Below are 19,377 nucleotides of genomic sequence, written 5' to 3' on the forward strand. Positions count from 1 at the left end.
ATTCTCTGAGCAATTTTGCAAGTCTGTGGGGTTTTTTTTAGACTTCCTGCTGTGAGGAGACCTTTCAATATGAACAGATCTGCCTTTGAACCTGGCTTATTGCTGAAGGTTCTTTCATACATACTAATACACACATTCAGCTATTTATTGTACCTAACGTATTAACTCCCATGTGCGGAGGATGTGCTGGGAAAAAGTGGTGTTCAGCTCATAAGCCAAGACCCGTCAATGGATGAAGGAGACTTGTCCCAAGGATTTGAGAGCCGTTATACAGGGATGGCCAAACCGTGGCTCTCTAGATGTCCATGGACTACAGTGACCAAGAATCTCTGCCAGCATGGTGCTGGCAGGGGCTTGTGGTCATTATAGTCCATGGACATCTGCAGAGCCACTGTTTGGCCACTCCTCCTTTAGAGAGACCTCCCCCCCCCTCTGCTGCTGGTTAGTCCATGCACAGTGACCAAGGGTGGTGTGATACGTCTCCTGCCTCCCTTTGCCTGTAAAAAAAACAGCAGGATGGTGTCATGAGGTGACTCAGTGTTGGAGAGGAACCCACCATAGCTCTGCCCCTTGACTTGTTGTTCACTAGAGCATGCCTCCTGATAGTCAGTTTGGGTCCCAGGTCTCTTGGTCTGCCACCAACCCATGTAGTATGACTCTTACGTCCTGTGTTGTGATGTCAGGTCACTCTTTATAACTCATGGAATCCCATGCCCAGCAGGTTCCATATCTGGAAAGGCTGAAGACCACTGTTGTAGAAGATACTTTGGGCTGTCTCCAAGCAGGACTTGGAGGTCTCCTGGAATTACAGAATCATAGAATCATAGAGTTGGAAGGGGGCATACCGGCCATCTAGTCCAACCCCCTGCTCAACACAGGATCAGCCCTAAGCATCCTAAAGCATCCAGGATCAGCCCAAAGCATCCTAAAGCATGCTGCTTTGGAGGGTGAATGTGTGACATTATATCCAGTTGAGAACAAGTCCCTCCCCAAATCTCACCCTGCCCAAGTTCCACTCACATCATCTCCAGGCAATTTGCAAAATTGTGTTGGCAAACCTGTTTTAGGAACATATTATTCGTGGCAGATGCGTCGTCTTTCAGACGCTGAGGATCCCCTCTCCACTGGTAGACCTAAGATCTGGCCAGTATAAGAAATTACCATTCCAGTGAACTAAAGAACCAGAGGAACACCAGCCACATAACAAAAAATGTTCTCTCTGCCTTGTTTCTTGATCTTTTGAACCTTTCTAGTACCCTGATAAAAATGCATATTTCAGGCCAACCAGTTGTAAAAGCTCATAGATCTTTTTTTTTCCCCCTTAACATTCCATGGCTCTCCCCAGAATGCGTGATTTGACACGCTCCTTAAATGCATCTGGAGGTTTGCTCCCTACCTGTTCTGCCTCTCCCTGCCTTGGGCCACCCTTACCTTCCTTCACAGAGCAAGCAATTAAAAATGATGAGGGCAAAGGGTTAAACCAAAAATCGCCTGTTAACGAAGAGGCCGAGCCCGTTTTTCTCTCCGTGGATGTTTTGGTGCATCTTCTGGCAGAAGCTTCCGATAAGCATGACTGAACATTTTCACAGTAGAGAGAGACACATATATTTTTAACACTTTCCCCCTCCTTCCCCTCCCTTTTGTAAAAAACCCGATAAATGCCAGACTTGCCTGTTTATTCGGAACCCTCATTATACATGTGGCGGCTTGTGAATGTTAAACACCCAGGGCATTTGGGAGACTCCAAACTGGTCCGCGGAAGATATATTGAAGTCCGTAGAGATCTGAGCTTTCAAGTAAACACATCCCTATGTTTTCCCCACCCCCTACTAATGCAAAAGTTGCATTCTCTGTAAATGACGTAAATTCTCGTAACGTCCCTTGGTCCCTTTAAAAACACACACCTACACATTCGGCATCAATTAAAGCAGACCGAAAGCTAGATTGCATGTCTTATTTTCCAAACGACAACAAAACTTAAGAATCAAACGGTTATCGTATTTCTCGCTCAACTTAGTCCTCTCCTGCTGTGAGATCTGGCGCCGTGCAAACAAAGTCTAAATTATCCTCGCATACCTGGCGAGGTGGGTAAAAGCCATACGGCTCAGTTCTGACTGCTTCTCTTGGGGACTGTTTAATTGCTTAACGTCCTGCTCTGATTTGTTAGCCACTGCGGGAGCTCTGCAGGATGCGCATTGAACATACAACATGGTCTTTGGCTGAGATTTAGCATAGTGTGGTGCTTAGAGTGCTGGGTGTAGTCTGCACGGGGCTTTTTTCCCACTGCCAGCTCGAATAAATCCCTGCCGTCTACACTGATTTTGATTTCCACTTTGATTCGGGACACTTTAAATTTTCCCTCTGCAACATGCATGATTGCTCTGGAGTGACACTACCTTTCTCCCGCGATATCCAGAATTGGATATAACCCTCAATATTTCAAAACTCAGCATCAGTAAATGTGCAGATCTCTGCTTTTTGCAAATGAACTTGCTGCCTTGCACCTCCAATGCTGTAGCAAAGCATTCTTTCCTGATTGGCCAGGGTGTCAGTTCAAAGACTTCCTGGTTCCTAGTTGCAAGGCTTCTCTTAAAGTGACTGTGCTCCAGAAGCTCTAACTTCTCTCAGCAGAGATTTGCATTTTGGATTCATTTTCCTCCCCCCTGCTGTCTCCAATCATCTCCCCCCCCCCATCGCCCTCATTCAAGAAAAGAGACGCCTGCTGTGCTTGGCTCCCCTCCCCGCTCTGAGCTTCCCCAATCAAGTGCAGAACACTTTCTGTTCCAGTTGCGGGGGAGGGGATAGAGGAAGACCCAAGTTCAAATTAATCTGAATTCAGCAGGATCCACAACAGAAAAAACAAAGTAAGTGCAGAATCAGCCCTGGATTCGGATCGGGGAGACTCCAGTTGAGGAAGGTGCCGCTCAATGGTAGAGCATCTGGTCGCCATGCAAAAGGTCCCAGGAGGGAATCTATAGCAAGGAATCTGTCCATTGCTATTGATCCTGGATATAAGGTGTCCTTGAACCCCTCTCTGCTTCTGGCCCTGATGGTCAAAGGTAAGGAGAGACTGGAGCTGTGCAGACTCCGCCCTCTCCCACGCACAGAAACCGCAAGTGAACCCACACTTGTTGAAGGGCTCAGGGAGCAATGGAAGAGGCTGGTTCCCTAGCTCGTGGCCAATCCCATTAAGGCAGGAGGGAAAATGCCACAGGACCCCGGAGCCCTGGAGCCCCCTGCTAATAGCCCTTTGATACTGAACATTGTGCTTGAGGTTTAGTAAAGGGTAGCCTTCAGTTGACACTTTGATGATTTGTGTCGTAAGGTGCCATGGCCTAGCCTTACAAAATTATTTAATTAATTAAATAATATCCCAAGATCTCTGAGCAGACCTCAGGAGTGGTCCTATGTTATAGTATGCCAGGGATGGCTGAACTATGGCTCTCCAGATGTTCATGTTGGCAGGAGCTCATGGACATTGTAGTCCATGGGCATTGGCTGTCGTTAGTCTATCTATCTATCTATCTATCTATCTATCTATCTATCTATCTATCTATCTATCTATCTATCTATCTATCTATCTATCTATCTGTCTATGTCTATGTCTATGTCTATGTCTATGTCTATGTCTATGTCTATGTCTATGTCTATGTCTATCAGGGGTAGTCAAACTGCGGCCCTCCAGATGTCCATGGACTACAATTCCCAGGAGCCCCTGCCAGCGTTCGCTGGCAGGGGCTCCTGGGAATTATAGTCCATGGACATCTGGAGGGCCGCAGTTTGACTACCCCTGATGTATTTGTATATGTATGTGTATGTGTATATGTATGTGTGTATATATATATAGAGAGAGAGAGATAGATATAGATATAGATATAGATCTAATATAGAGGTAGGTAGGTAGGTAGGTAGGTAGGTAGGTAGGTAGGTAGGTAGGTAGGTAGGTAGATAGATAGATAGATAGATAGATAGATAGATAGATAGATAGATAGATAGATAGATAGATAGATAGATAGATAGATAGATAGATAGATAGATAGATAGATAGATAGATAGATAGAGCTTCAGTGAAAGGTCGCCAACACCTAGGTGAAGACTGGAGTTCTCCATATATGATAATTGAACTCCAGACTACAGATTAAAGTTACGTTTCGAACAAAGCCAGAACACACCTTATTGTTACCACGGTATCTTCCTAAACCCTCAGAGATCACTGTCAAGTTCAGATCATTGCCACTGTAGGAAAGTCAATCATGGCTTCCTTTTCAGTGTTACAGGTCACCTTACTATTGCCTTGTGTTCAGATCAACTCAATCCAGAATAAGAAGCAGAATATTTACAACTTGAGGGCCTTCCGAATGGGTGAGATCTGGCAATTTGGAGAGGAACCGTTTGCTTTCCGAGAGCTCAGCAGATAGATGGAAGCAAAACTCTTTGTGTGAGCCGATCTGAGCTGTTTAAAAGTCGCCTGCTATAACTGTAAGATTGTGTCATGTAACAAGACCCAGAGCTAATCCATATTTCTGGGCTTTGCATAAAGATATAGGGTTTTTATTTGTTTGTGATTGTCACAATAATATTCAGACACTCTCATAAGAAGTGTAGGACATTAGGGTGAATCCAAGTTGTATGACTTTCTATGAGGCCTGGTGGACAAATTCCAGCTTAGTTGGATTCTGACTTAGGAGACCTGGGTTCAAATCCCTTCTTTAGCTCTAAAGCTCACTGGGTGCCCTTGAAGCTGTCACAGACACCACCCGCCACTGACTGCCACCACCCCCTCTGGCTGCTGGCTGCCACGGCTGGCCACCTGCTATTGCCAGTGGCAGCCACCGCCAGCCACTGCTGCAGCCATCAACCTGGCAACCCTGCGGAAGGAGCCAGGCAACCCCACGGGGTTGGGACACCAAGGTTGAGAACTACTTCTTTAAACTATATGTACACTGGTACTGACTAGATATCATGGCAGGCGGGGAATTCACAGTCAGAGTAGTTCAGCAGCGGACTGAGCCACCCAAGGAGGTGGAGAACTCCCCTTCACTGGCAGTCTTCAAGCAGTGGCTGGACAGGATGCTGTAGGCTGATCCTGCATTAAGCAGATGGTCTGTGTGGCTCCTTACAACTCTAGGATTCTATGATTGCTATATAGTACATTGGACGGGCCTCCCTGCTGCTCCCGTTAAATCCCTCCAGCCCCCCGCCAGTTGCTGTGGGAGACCTGGCAACCCTAAGGAGCGGAGGGATTTCTATGGATTAATCCATCACATGCAAGACATGCCCTCCTGAATTACTCCCAAAATGCGGAAACTGGCCCTGGGTCCCCTTTTACTTAGACCAGTGGTTGCCAACTCCTGGTCCGGGGACCGGTACCGTGGATCAGTCCGTGGATCAGTTGGTACCGGACCGCAGCTCATCCTCATCCTCCTCTCTGGCTGCTGCCTCGGGGGCTGCCCTGCCACTCTGCTGCCAGCTCACCTTTGGTGCTCTCAGGCGGCCACCATGGCTGGGGCTCCCCCTCAGAATGGCCCTGCGCAGCTGCTGCTGGCAGCGCCCCCTAGTGGGTGGCAGGAAGTCAGGGGGGCTGGCGGGAAAGCAAGTGGAACAGGGGCTCATGTGGTGGTGACGTCCCTTGGCAAAAGAGTATCCCCCCCCCACGGGCCTCAGTAAAATTGTCAAGCGTTGACCGGTCCCCAGTGATAAAAAGGTTGGGGACCACTGGCTTAGACCGGCTGATCGTGAAAGCTTTAGCACAATCATCCAAAGAACATGTTTGCTTTCCGAAATTGTATTAAAACCAGAACCAAGTCTAATCAGCTGACTTAATGGTGGGATCTATTTTCCAAAAACGAGCAGGTCTGTCTTGGTGGCGGTCGGGAAGTTTCTAGAAACGAATAAACATTTTTTGTAGTTGGAAAGGTGGGAGCCATCGATGGCGGTGGGGAAGTGTTGAAGCCACGTTCCACGTGTAAAGGATGCCAAAGTTTTGTGTGGGCTTCTTTGGTGCATGTCAAACAGCAATAAAAAGGTGAAGCTACGAAAGGTGGGTGGGGAGACATTCTGTCTGTGAAACAAAGCCGTCAAATGGAGTGCCTGTGCATTGGGTTTGGGAATAAACAGTAATTAAATCAAGGGTGCCGTGACAGAGAAATTGCTCTGAACCTAATCCTCCCACCGTAATTGCATAGATACCCGCATTTTGGGGAGGGGGGGAGACCGGATCCATCATTTTCTATCAACCAGATTAGATGTGCTGGTGAATACCTCATAATTTTCACTAGCCTCAGACGATGACAGTTGCAACGCTATTTGGGTGTGTCTGCTCGGATCAATCTGCTTCCGCCTGAGAAATCTTTTTAGTGAAGATGAGTAAAAAAATTTTAAAAAATGAATATGCAGATTTGGAGGGGTAAATGACCTAAAAGGAGCCGTGGTTCAGAAGAAGAGCTGGTTTTTATACCCTGCTTTTCACTACCCAAAAGAAGAAGAAGAGTTGGTTCTTATATGCCGCTTTTCCCTACCCGAAGGAGGCTCAAAGCGGCTTACAATCACCTTCCCATTCCTCTCCCCACAACAGACACCCTGTGAGGGAGGGGAGGCTGAGAGAGCCCTGAGATTACTGAAGAAGAGTTGGTTCTTATATGCCGCTTTTCCCTACCCGAAGGAGGCTCAAAGCGGCTTACAGTCGCCTTCCCATTCCTCTCCCCACAACAAACTCACAAGAGTCTCAGAACAGCTTACGATCACCTTCTCTACCTTTCCCCTCAACAAGACACCCTGTGAGGTAAAAAACAAAAACAAAATAATTTATCTACAATCATGAACGATGGATCGTCACACCATTGGTCAGTTTCGGTTGAATTTCTGTGAAAGAACACTTGCCTAATTTTATGGTTGGGGGTCACCACAACATAAGGAACTGGATTAAAGGGTCGTGGCATTAGGAAGGTTGAGAACCTAGAGCAGGGGTAGTCAAACTGCGGCCCTCCAGATGTCCATGGACTACAATTCCCAGAAGCCCCTGCCAGCAAATGTTGGCAGGGGCTTCTGGGAATTGTAGTCCATGGACATCTGGAGGGCCGCAGTTTGACTACCCCTGACCTAGAGGCTGTTAGAAGGTTCATTTTTGTGAGGGGAGCGGCAGTTTGGAGTTTTTGTACTCAAATTTAGAATAGAGGGGAGGAAGTGGACTTTGAGATATAGGGGCACTTGGGTAGGCACACTTTAGTCTTAGCAAGAAATTGCAGAAGCCCTGTGTGGGTGGGCAGGAAGGGTTGTGTCGACTCTCATGGCCCTTTCTTGCATGGCCAAGGAACTCCTGATTGTCACCTGATTCAGGAGGCAAATTTCCTCCTGGCCAGTCTGGCCAAAGATTCTGGTTTTCTTGGAGGGGGTTGGCCTCATCTGGTCATGGAATTAGGGTCACTGTGGGTGGGCAGGGGTGAGTCTCCTGGTTTGAGCAGGGGGTCGGACTAGATGCCCCTGGAGGTCACGTTCAACTCCATGAGAAGAACCACTGCTTCAAAATGTCCCCTGTTGTGCTTTTTCTCGTTTGATAGGACTTTTTAAATCAGATCGTATTTACGGAAGCCACATTTCCCCCGTTTCTATCACGTCACGTAGCCATTAAAGGAGGCAGAAGCTTCCTGTCTGTAAGGCAGGTGGCTGGCGGCTCAAGGAAACCAGAGATCAACTGCGTGGCTAATGGTCTCCCGGCCTACTTATAAGATAATGGAGGAAGGGGAGAAATTCACTTGCAGCAACAGGGATGAGCTACCTCTTAGACGACTGAAAGTTTACTGGCTGCTTGAAAAACAGCCTGCGGTGGTTTCCCTGGAAATGGCAGCAAAGTTCAAGCGTTCCTTTGAAAGGTCAAAAAAAAATAAAAAGAGAGAGTTGTTTTCCTTAAAGTCAGTTTGATGCTGCAAGCTCAGGGCTCAAATGAAATCGTAGGCCCTGCATCCGTGTCACATCTTGCCAGCTTGGTGACGTGGTTAGGAGTGTGGACTTGTAATCTGGCGAGACGTGTTCAATTCTGCACTCCCCCACATGCAGCCAATTGGGTGACCTTGGGCTCGCCACAGCACTGATAAAGCTCTTCTGACTGAGCAGTGATATCAGGGCTTTCTCAGCCTCACCCACCTCACAGGGTGTCTGTTGTGGGGAGAGGAAAGGGAAGGCGACTGTAAGCCGCTTTGAGACTCCGTTAGGTAGAGAATAGCGGCATATAAGAACCAACTCTTCTTCTTCAGTGATATCAAGGCTCTCTCAGCCTCACCTCCCTCACAGGGTGTCTGTTGTGGGGAGAGGAAAGGAAAGGTGACTGTAAGCTGCTTTGAGGCTCCTTCAGGTAGAGAAAAGCGACATATAAGAACTAACTCTTCTTCTAGAGTAATCACAGGGCTCTCTCAGACCCACCCACCTCACAGCGTGTCTGTTGTGGGGAAAGAAAGGGAACAATATTGTAAACCTCTTTGAGAATTTGGTGAGCTCCCCCTCACTGGCAGTCCTCAAGCAAAGGTTGGATACACACTTTTCTTGGATGCTTTAGGATGCTTTGGGCTGATCCTGCGTTGAGCAGGGGGTTGGACTAGATGGCCTGTATGGCCCCTTCCAACTCTATGATTCTGTGATTCTATGATTCTATATACTAACAACAGCCAAACATTCTTCAAATGCCCATAGACTACAATGTCCATGAGCTCCTGCCAACATGAACATCTGGAGAGCCATAGTTCAGCCATCCCTGGCATACTATATGATTATATGATTCTATGAGACTCCTTCAGGTAGAGAAGAGTGGCATATAAGAACCAACTCTTCTTCTTTCCTTCTCCCCGTTTCTCTGAGGCTTGTGAGTACTTCCGAAGTGCTCGTCCCCAATTAAATGAAGCCCGATGGAAGGTCAGGTTTGAGGTTTTAAGGGCCCTCAGGATAGTTCTTTGGGTGGTCCCTTTTCTGGGGCAGCCATGATTCAGAAGGAGCCATGGCTCAGTAGGAAAGCATCAGGTGATAGGTGACATGAAAGACCTCTACCTGAGACCCTGGAGAGCTGCTACTAGTCAGAGCAGACAAGTATAAGGTAGCTTCATATGTTCATAATGCTGATAGAGCATGAAGGAAAACCAGTGAACAGCAATTTCTTGTTCTTCTTGCTTCTTCTTGGCTCACCTGGGTAAAGCAACCATAGCTAGAAGAGGTTGAAGGCATTTTGCTGTCCTAGATGCCATCCTTCATTGCTGCTCCAAAACTGAAGGTCTCCAAAGAAAGGACCTTTGCATTGTACCAAGGACCCAGGTGGTAGCAACTCAGGTGTAGGGCCTACCTGCTTCTCCCAGTTCCAACCTTATCAAGTTACTGTTGATTGATTTGGGCAGTGGATTGGCTATGACTGTAGCTGCCACTGGGAAGACCAGGCAATACCCTCTTCCATCCCCTCTGGCTGGTAGTACTTCTAGCAGTTGTTACTGCTCATTCAGGCAGGTGAGTGACTAGTGTGCCAGTATGTCTCCAAAAGAACTTTAAGATCTTCTAGTACCAATGTGTTGATGGTTTCCAGCCCAAAGTGTGTCTAGCTTCATTCAGGGCCTTTTTAGCCATGGCCCCAGACTGTTAGAATAAGTTGATAGTTGAGCCCCTGATGGAATGATCTAAGTTCTGCAAGGACTGCAAAATGGCACTCTTCCACCGGAGGCTCAGCATCCCCCTGTTGGCAGGAATCTGATGTGCAATCATCAGCGACCGAGCCTTTTCTGTTGTGGCACCTTGTAAATTGAATTAATCAACCACAGGAATCAAACACAAGCATTTTCCCCCTCAGCCTGCTTTGTGTTTTATTATTTGTTGAGAGCTAGTGTGGCGTAGTAGTTAGAGTGGGAGAGACAGATTCGAATCCTCACTCTTTCCATGAGAGCTCGCTGAGTTATATTGAGCTAGGAACTGTCTTTCTCCTTAACTTACCTACTTCACAAGATGAAGCCAAGTCTTTCGATGCCTTTTGGGGGTAAAAATGGGGTATGAGTTTTTAAATAAATAGACATATTGTCATCTTCTCCTTGACCTCAGTATTTTTAATATTGTGGCTAGTCCCAAGACTGAGGATTTTTCTGCTTTCTGATTTTCCTTGCTGGTAAGTTTTTTGCTTTTTCTGTTTTCTTCCCTGTTTCACACATGCTTTGCTCCCCCTACTGGTCAATTTTATATTACATTGTTTTATGTCCAGCAGATCTGCTTGCAGATTTAAACTGAAGGTCTTTATGCCTACCGTAAAGCGATGTAATAACAATTCAACCACTGGAGGAAGAAAAAAAACATTGGCAGAACAGAGTTAAAAACAGAAACAGGAACTTACAAATGAGGAAAATGAAAATGTGGAGCTGCCCTGAGGATAACCCATTGTTTCTTTTTTCTGCTAGTTTACAATTTTCTTTACTACTAGCTGGTTTCTCCCGTTCTCTTTTATAGTCTTTATTGTTTTAACAGCTTCCCCACATTGTTGATATTTGAAACTGCCTCATCTGGAAACAGACATTCAGGGCAATAAGGAATAATCAGACTCTTACCTTCCTTTCCAGTGCAATTTAGCGACTGCTCAGAGACCAAGGGAATCCGCTACGAAACTGACAACCTGGACTTCAAGGTGAGGACCGATGGAACTATCTACGCTACCCAAGAGGTGCAAATCCCCTCGGAGCAGACAATGTTTATGGTGACGGCATGGGATCTCCAGGCCTTAGAAAGATGGGAAACAATGGTCAGGTTACTGGTGGGAGACAAATCACAACACAAGGGACATAAGGTAAAGAATTGCAACAGCGGTGATATTCATGTGAAATAGTAGAATAGTTAATTGAGCACTGATTTTCTGTTTAGCCTGGGGAGGGTGGTGTGGCTCAATGGTAGAGCATCTTCTTGGCATGCAGAGGGCCCCAAGTTCAACCCCCCAGCAACTCCAGTCCAAAGGTTGCAGGTGATGCAAAATATCTCAGGCTGAGACCCTGTGGTGTTTCTGGCAGACTAGACCAGTATTTCACAAGCAAGGCTTTGTGAAAACCTGGGGTTTCTTGAGGGCCATGGAAAGGCTTCCTGAATGGGTGGGAATTCATTTATATATCGTATTTGCCGGCGTATAAGACAACTGGGCGTATAAGATGACCCCCCAACATTTCCACTCAAAATATAGAGTTTGTTACATTACATTACAGTACTATGGGCCACTATGGGCAGGTATGTCTATCCCAACTGAAGTGCACATGGCATATAGGATGACCCCCCCCCCCCACTTGGAGGCATGTTTTTCAGGGGGGGAAGTAGTCTTATACGCCAGCAAATACTATATATATATATTTTTAAATTGTTAAACATTTATCTGCAGGTGCTCATGGGAATTGTAGTACATGCACATCTGACGGGAGTTTGGCCACCCCTAACCTAGGGAATAAGGGCCTCTTGTGGCGCAGAGTGGTAAGGCAGCCGTCTGAAAGCTTTGCCCATAAGGCTGGGAGTTCAATCCCAGCAGCCGGCTCAAGGTTGACTCAGCCTTCCATCCTTCCGAGGTCGGTAAAATGAGTACCCAGCTTGCTGGGGGGTAAACGGTCATGACTGGGGAAGGCACTGGCAAACCACCCCGTATTGAGTCTGCCATGAAAACGCTAGAGGGCGTCACCCCAAGGGTCAGACATGACTCGGTGCTTGCACAGGGGATACCTTTACCTTTACCTTTTTAACCTAGGGAATGCTGATACATCAAAAACTCAAGACAACCAAACAGTAAATGTGGCACTGTATCAGTTCCCCTCACATAGTCACCGCCACATAATATTAAGATTCATAATATTAAGATTCCCAATCTAAGAATGGCCAGAGAATCATTGGGGTTTTATTTTTAAGAACCTAGTGGCCTGTTTCCTTTCAAACCGGTTGCAAATTACTTTGGCATGCCCAGATCCCTGGGAAAAGGTGAACGGAAGGGAGAACCTGAATAATAAATAAATGCAAGTATATCAGCCAGACAGGTTTTCCCAAGCAGGAACTGCAACTGGCAGTAGTGAGACTCTGGTGGATAATTTGACCGCCATGAATTCAGTTCCGTGCACACAGGCTTTCAGGTTAATGTTACTGAAGGGGAGAGCTGACTTTTGAGCTTGGAGTTTCCTTATTCGTAAAAGGCCATTTGATCATCGCGCAAATTGGACCTTGATGAACTGGGGAGAATTTTTTTCACACTCCTGAATCTTCAAAACTTCCTTCTCTGTAGATGTATTGCTCTCTCTGGTGGAGACACTTCCTCCGGACCAATGGAGGAATGGAAAGGCAAGCTTGGTTCTTGGCTACTTCTGATGATTTCACCACGTGCCTCTTTGGGATAGAGCTGGCTTGTATTCATAGGATCATAGAGTTGGAAGGGTCAAGGGATTGAACCTGGGATCTCCACGTGCCAAGCCGATCATCCACCACTGAGCCACGGGCCCACTGCTCACCCCCATTGTCTGCAGAGCTGCATCCACACATCATTGGATGTTAATCATGATCTGAGTTTTGCCCCACCATTCCTTACACCATAGCTAGCATTTGCAACAGGATCGGCATGTTCATACATGGATAATTCAAGGTTGCATGGATAATTCAGTGGAAGATTATTTCTGTAGCACAGTGCTAGCTCAATATCTAATGATGTGTGGGTATACAGCAGCCCTGGTGAACAACCATGTATTGATGGCCAGCATTTTCAAGGATGCTTTCGGCTAATTCTGCATTGAGCAGGGAGTTGGACTACATGGCCTGTGTGGCCCCTTCCAACTCTATGGTTCTATGATCTATAAGCAGTGGCTAGATAGATACTTCTCGTGGATGCTTTAGGCTGATCCTGTATTGGGCATGGGGTTGGACTAGATGGCCTGCATGGCCCCTTCCAACTCTATGGTTCTATGATCTATAAGCAGTGGCTAGACAGATCCTTATCCTGGATGCTTTAGGCTGATCCTACATTGAGCAGGGGGTTGGACTAGATGGCCTGCATGGCCCCTTCCAACTCTGTGATTCTGTGATTCTAAGCATTTCCCCCACACACTCTGGAGTTATACTCCCATATTTATCCCAGGAGACATTTGACTGTATTTTCTCCAGAACAAAGTTCCCATAGCAATCCAGAAATGGAGAGGGGAGAGCGGACAAAACGCTAGCAAGACTCTTGCCCCTGTTTGTGCCTTGTGGTGTGCTAAGACAAGGAAGGGGAAGAGGATTCTCCTGCATTGCCTCATAGCGAGGCAATGGGGATGAAAATTCGTGCCAATTACTGGAGAGCTATGGGTTGCTGCCGACATCATGAGGAAGCAGCATTAAAACCAGCAAACAATGAGAGGCTGGGCAGGGGCAAATTCCTCATGCAGAAATGTTCAAAGGTGAGCCACCACTGTAAGTCTTTTGCTGTGAGAACCCTTTGGGGCTTGCGATAACTCAGCTGTTACTTTACACTGACATTCTTCAGCCTGGCCAATGTTGATCCACTTTTCCTTCCATACTTAACTGTCTTTTCTTGCCTACTCCTTATCATTCGTCCGAAGTCCAGCCTTCATCAAACCAGCTGCAATACGTTTCGACTTTAGTAAACATGTTTGATTGGGAATCCATATATTATTAATGCGCGCTGAATTCTGGTTCAAGATGGAGCAAACTGTGGCTTTTTAAAAAATTCATAGCCTTATTTCCTTAAAAGCTTTATTAGTGTAGAGTCGGAGGGCAGAGGAGGGAAAAACCAGCAGAAAACAAAATTAATGACAAGGTCATGGACTGTATTATTTTATGTCATCTCAGTGGGAGGTTGGATTTCTGCGTTATTTAAAGCTCCCTGTACTGATGAGAAAAACAAGAGTTTTGTTTGCAAAGAAAATGAGGCAAGTTCGTGGGATTATTTGAAGGATATCAAAACAGTGCTAAACCCCCACATTATCGAGTCATTTTCCCCGTGCAGTTGTGGTGGCTGACCCTAGCAAGGTCCTTCTGGGAAATGAAACCATCAAACTCGCCTCCTCCTCCTCCTCCTCTTCTTTTTGTAAGTCTTCCAGAAGAGGATGAAGCAAACAGAAACACGCTTCCAGCCATTGCAGGGCCTCTGTACTGATTTCTTCAGAATACTTAGATATATCTAAAGGTGCTTCTTGCAGAGTACAATCTTCTTATGTTTCCTTCTCATCTTGGAACAGAATGACCCATAGGTTTTTCTTTCAATCGGAGGCTTTGAAATGCTATACTTTTAGAAAGAGTAGATAAACAACATAGAATCATAGAATGATAGAATGATAGAATGATAGAATAATAGAGTTGGAAGGGACCTTATGGGTCATCTAGTCCAACCCCCTGCACTATGCAGGACACTCACATCCTATCGCTCATTTACTGTAACCTGCCACCCCTTTGCCTTCACAGAATCAGCCTCTCCGTCAGATGGCTATCTAGCCTCTGTTTAATAATTTCCAAAGATGGGGAAAAAAACACCTCCCAAGGAATTCTGTTCCATTGAGAAACCACTCTGACTGTCAGGAACTTCTTCCCGATGTTTAGACGGGATTTCTTTTGAATTAATTTCATCCCATTAGTTCTGGTCCGTCCCTCTGGGGCAAGAGAGAACAACTCTGCTCCATCCTCTGTAAGGCAGCCTTTTAAATACTTGAAGATGGTTATCAGATCCCCTCTCAGCCATCTCCTCTCCAGGCTAAACAGACCAAGCTCCCCCAACCTTTCTTCATACATCTTGGTCTCCAAACCCCTCACCATCTTTGTTGCCCTCCTCTGGACATGTTCCAGTTTTTCTACATCCCTCTTCAACTGGGGTGCCCAAAGCTGAACACAGGGCTCCAAGTGAGGCCAAACCAGAGCAGAGTAAAGTGGTACCATCACCTCCCGTGATCTGGACATGATACTCCGTTCATGGCATTCTTGTACAGCCATTCCTGGATTGCATCAAAGTCAGGTGATGGAAAATCCTGATAGAATGCTTGACCATGGAAAAGAAGTCTCACGCTGCATTCCGGTATCAAAGTTGGCTGCAGTTAAGTAAAACCATGCATGAGCTTAACTTGCCCAAGCACATTTATTCTTGAGCCTCCCTTTTTGCACATGTAACTGTGGTTACAACTAACTGAAGCATCCTATGATATGTGGTAGAAACTGCTATCAAGTTGCAGCCAAGTTATGGTGACCCTGTAGGGCAGGCGTTCTCAACCAGGGTTTCATGAAACCCTGGGGTTTCTTGATGACCCTGGGTTCCCTGAATGGGTGGAAGGTAATTATTTATATATATATGGGTGATATCATCATATATGATTATGTCGACCTGCCCCCCCTCCCAAATGACCAATGGTGGGGCTAGAGGGGGTGGGAAGGTGTGGGTCCCTGGGTGAATTTGTACACAGCTCTGCTTCCCAAGCATATTTTGCACAATTATGCCCTTGTAGGGTTTCTCTTAGTCTGAAGAATGTTTCAGGGATTTCTCAACAGTAAAGAAGTCAAGAAAGGCTGCTGTAGGGTTTTTAAGCAAAAAATGAAATAGGAGGGGTAGGAGCCAGTGAAGGACTAGGTAAAAAGCAAGTAATAGGGCACTGGGATACTAATACGTTACCAAAATGTTACAATATAATAAACAGACTTCTAAGGAGTCTTCTAACTTCAGTGGTTCTCTAATGTCCAGAATATTAAGCAAATCCCAACAAGTTTCACTTTGTGGCTTTTTCAAGAGACATCAATTCTTAGAGAATATATAACGGTACAATTAGTGATGGTTCAAAAATAATTAATAAATGCATAACAAAGATACAACTGAATAATGTCATCAATACTTAATTATTATTCAAGATGAAACTTCAACCATCTCTTAACAGAGGGTCTAAGACAAAAACAAAACATTAGAATTATTATGGTAACATGAATATGAACCTCTACCATAAACTTGTATACCATGTACATAGTTAGACAAAAAGAAGGACCCCAAATTATTTTTCTCTTTTTAAACCAGAGTTATAATAGAGACTTACAAGACTGTTATAACAACTGCTACTCCTAGCTTAAGGTGTTCCAGACACCTTAAGTTAGTGGTAGAGGTTCATATTCATATCTTTACTACAGGCTCTTAACTAAAGTTGAAATGGTCATCTGGGCGGCGCTTTTTGGGTCTCGAGTCTGCTGTCCGGGTCTGTCCGGCCCTAGGACAGCAAAGGCAGTGGGCCAATCCACATTCCTACGACCGCCATTGGCCAACCCGCCGCTCTCTGCCCCGCAAAGACTCCGCCAGCAAGCTCTCCGCATGCACGCCGCTGGCCAGCCGCTCCCAATGTCGCTGGCCGCCAGCGTGATGCTCCACGGCCCCGCCCTGGCCCCCAAGGATGCATTCCTGAAGCCACCATTGGCCACCCACCATTTTCTCCCCCCAAGACACTGCCAGCAAGCCCTCTGCATGCCCACTGCTGCTCACCCCACTTCCAACCAGCCTCCTACCAGCCCCGACTGGCCTGCTTACCGCCAACGCTACCGGTGCCTCAGGTAGGTTCCCCCCTTTGCCTGCTCTCCCTGACGCTGACTGCTAGCGCCCATTATATTCCTGGATGCAATGGGCTTTTCAGCTAGTTACCATAATAATTCTAATGTTTTGTTTTTTGTTTTAGATTCAGCTTAGATATTCAAAGCAGAGCCTCTTCCAATGAGCTAGCGTTCCTCCTTAGCTATTTCCGGCAGGCTCTGATTTTCATTCCCCTAATTGTGGGGCTGGCCTTGTGCATTGCCTTCAACGCAAGTTCAGCAGTCTTCCACCACTTGGGAAATACTGTTAATTACTTTAAACTAGGATCTCAGATCCTTGAACATGCCTTCTATCTTGAATGATCAAACAGATTTTTCAGACTAAACAGCCACATAAAGTAAAGCCTCATTCCCCCAGATAATCCAAGGGGTAGCACAAAACTGTAGGAATGTTATGTTGGCGTTCGTGTTTTGTTTTTTTGTTTTTTAGTTGTTCATTCTTGCAAGAAACCTGATAGCAATTCAATTAGAAAATGCAAATGAGGTCACAAATTCACCACCAGCGTGCGGAATTACCCCCTGAGAAAATTGAGTGATATTCTAGAATAACAGTAAATACTTAAGATAAAAGTTTTTAACGCAGCTCTCATTCAACTGGTTATTTTTACAGTTGAGTGTGTTGATGGTGCCTGTGGGTATATTCTATGTAAAAGAGGAAGAGAGGAGATATTGTTTATGAAATGAATCATTTGGCCTTATAGCTCACGTCAGCATTTTATGAATGTTACACTTGAATGGAAATGCATTCCTGGGGGGGGGGGGGAAGGGAGCAACCCTCCCCCGGGACCCCACATATACACCCATACCATCCCACCACCGTACGCACACACACACAAACACACACACCATCCCACCAGATTCCTCTGGGCTTTGCTTAAAAGTAATTTCCTTCTTGACATTCTGTAGAAGTGTATTCACTTGCAGGAGAAAGATGAGATCACTTGTCATGTATATTGGTTGATTGATGGATTTTTATATCGATATCCTACCCTCCCTGGAGGCTCAGGACAGCTTACAAAAGAATTAACTACGTAGGGATTCAAATTAAATAGTAAATATTAAGGTATTTTAAAAAATCAATATTATATAGTTAAAACCAGTCAATTCTAGCTGGATGCAAACAGGTTCTCGGGTTTGTTCGTCCCACCTTTGTTGTACAGTCACAGCGCAATACAACACAAGCCCTAAGTAGAGTTGATGTGTTGCGTGCTTGGGGCGTTGCCAACCTCCAAGCTGGAGGTCCCTGGGGGTTACAACCCTGGTGACAGAGATCAGTTCACATGGGGGGAAATGTCAATTTCAAACAGTTGATGGCATTATAAACCCCATTAAAGGGAGAGGAAAAGGAAGGAGATTGTAAGCCACTTTGAGACTCCTTCAGGTAGAGGGATATAAGAACCAACTCTTCTTCTTCTTCTTCTTCTTCTTCTTCTTCTTCTTCTTCTTCTTCTTCTTCTTCTTCTTCTTCGTCAGTAATCTCAGGGCTCTTTCAGCCTCCCTTCCCTCACAGGGTGTCTGTGGTGGGGAGAGGAAAGGGAAGGCGATTGTAGGCCCCTTTGAGACTCCTTTGGGTAGAGAGATATAAGAACCAACTCTTCTTCTTCTTCTTCTTCTTCTTCTTCTTCTTCTTCGTCAGTAATCTCAGGGCTCTTTCAGCCTCCCCTCCCTCACAGGGTGTCTGTGGTGGGGAGAGGAAAGGGAAGGCGATTGTAGGCCCCTTTGAGACTCCTTTGGGTAGAGAGATATAAGAACCAACTCTTCTTCTTCTTCTTCTTCTTCTTCTTCTTCTTCTTCTTCTTCTTCTTCTTCTTCTTCTTCTTCTTCTTCTATCATGTTTCCCCCCATTTTCTCTTCTCCAGGCTGAACGTTCCCAGGTCCCTCAAGCATTTCTCATAGGACTTAGCCTCCAGGCCCCTGTTTATTCTCATCGCTCTCTTCTGTCCATTCTCTCCTCATCCTTTCTGAAGTGAGGCTTCCACGACTGCACAAAGGGCTCCTGGTACGGCCTGATGAATGCAGCATTTCAGCCCTCACCCTGATGCGAACATGATATCAGATAATGGAAGCATCGGGCTTACCAAGGGGAGAAAGACCTGGATCATCTTCTCTTCCTGTGGCCATTAAGAGCTAAAGTAGATACTATTGTGCATGGCCCCATCAGAAGGGGATTGGAGGTAGGATTCTTGTATGACCGAGATGCATTAAACTAATTGGCCGAACATGATCCCTTAAGGAAAAAGCCTTTGCTTTAGTTTCACTTGGGACTTGGGAATGTTCAGCCTGGAGAAAAGGAGGTTGAGAGGGGACATGATAGCCCTCTTTAAGTATTTGAAAGGTTGTCACTTGGAGGAGGGCAGGATGCTGTTTCTGCTGGCTGCAGAGGAGAGGACACGCAGTAATGGGGTTAAACTTCAAGTACAACGATATAGGCTAGATATCAGGAAAAGAATTTTCACAGTCAGAGTAGTTCAGCAGTGGAATAGGCTGCCTAAGGAGGTGGTGAGCTCCCCCTCACTGGAAGTCTTCAAGCAAAGGTTGGATACACACTTTTCTTGGATGCTTTAGGATGCTTTGGGCTGATCCTGCATTGAGCAGGGGGTTGGACTAGATGGCCTGTATGGCCCCTTCCAACTCTATGATTCTATGATTCTATGACTTTTTACTTGTTTTATTGTTTGCTGTGGCCAGTCTCATTGTCATTGCAAAAAGACAGAGAGAAAATTCTGCCAGTCCCTGGGCTAGCAGGTCATTTCCAGGAATAGCCTGGAAGTGATAGTGGGCAGCTCTAGGGATCACTATAAACTCTATGAT

General features: G+C 45.9%; 1 protein-coding gene across 5 annotated transcripts in view; it reads left to right on the top strand.

Moving 5' to 3' along the window:
- The window catches only part of CDH4 (cadherin 4), a 911,643-nt gene that overhangs the window by 529,863 nt on the left and 362,403 nt on the right, over positions 1-19,377 (top strand). For 2 of the 5 annotated variants that reach the window (XM_077335763.1, XM_077335765.1), the window contains one exon: positions 10,572-10,795. The exons of 1 other annotated variant lie outside the window; for it this stretch is intronic. In XM_077335763.1, coding sequence (XP_077191878.1) covers positions 10,572-10,795 — 224 coding nt within the window. The remainder of the gene's footprint in view (positions 1-10,571; positions 10,796-19,377) is intronic. 2 more of the 5 variants (XM_077335764.1, XM_077335766.1) reach the window with 1 other exon arrangement.

This window comes from Paroedura picta, chromosome 4, assembly GCF_049243985.1.
Source record: "Paroedura picta isolate Pp20150507F chromosome 4, Ppicta_v3.0, whole genome shotgun sequence".
In the NCBI taxonomy this organism is placed as follows: Eukaryota; Metazoa; Chordata; class Lepidosauria; order Squamata; family Gekkonidae; genus Paroedura; species Paroedura picta.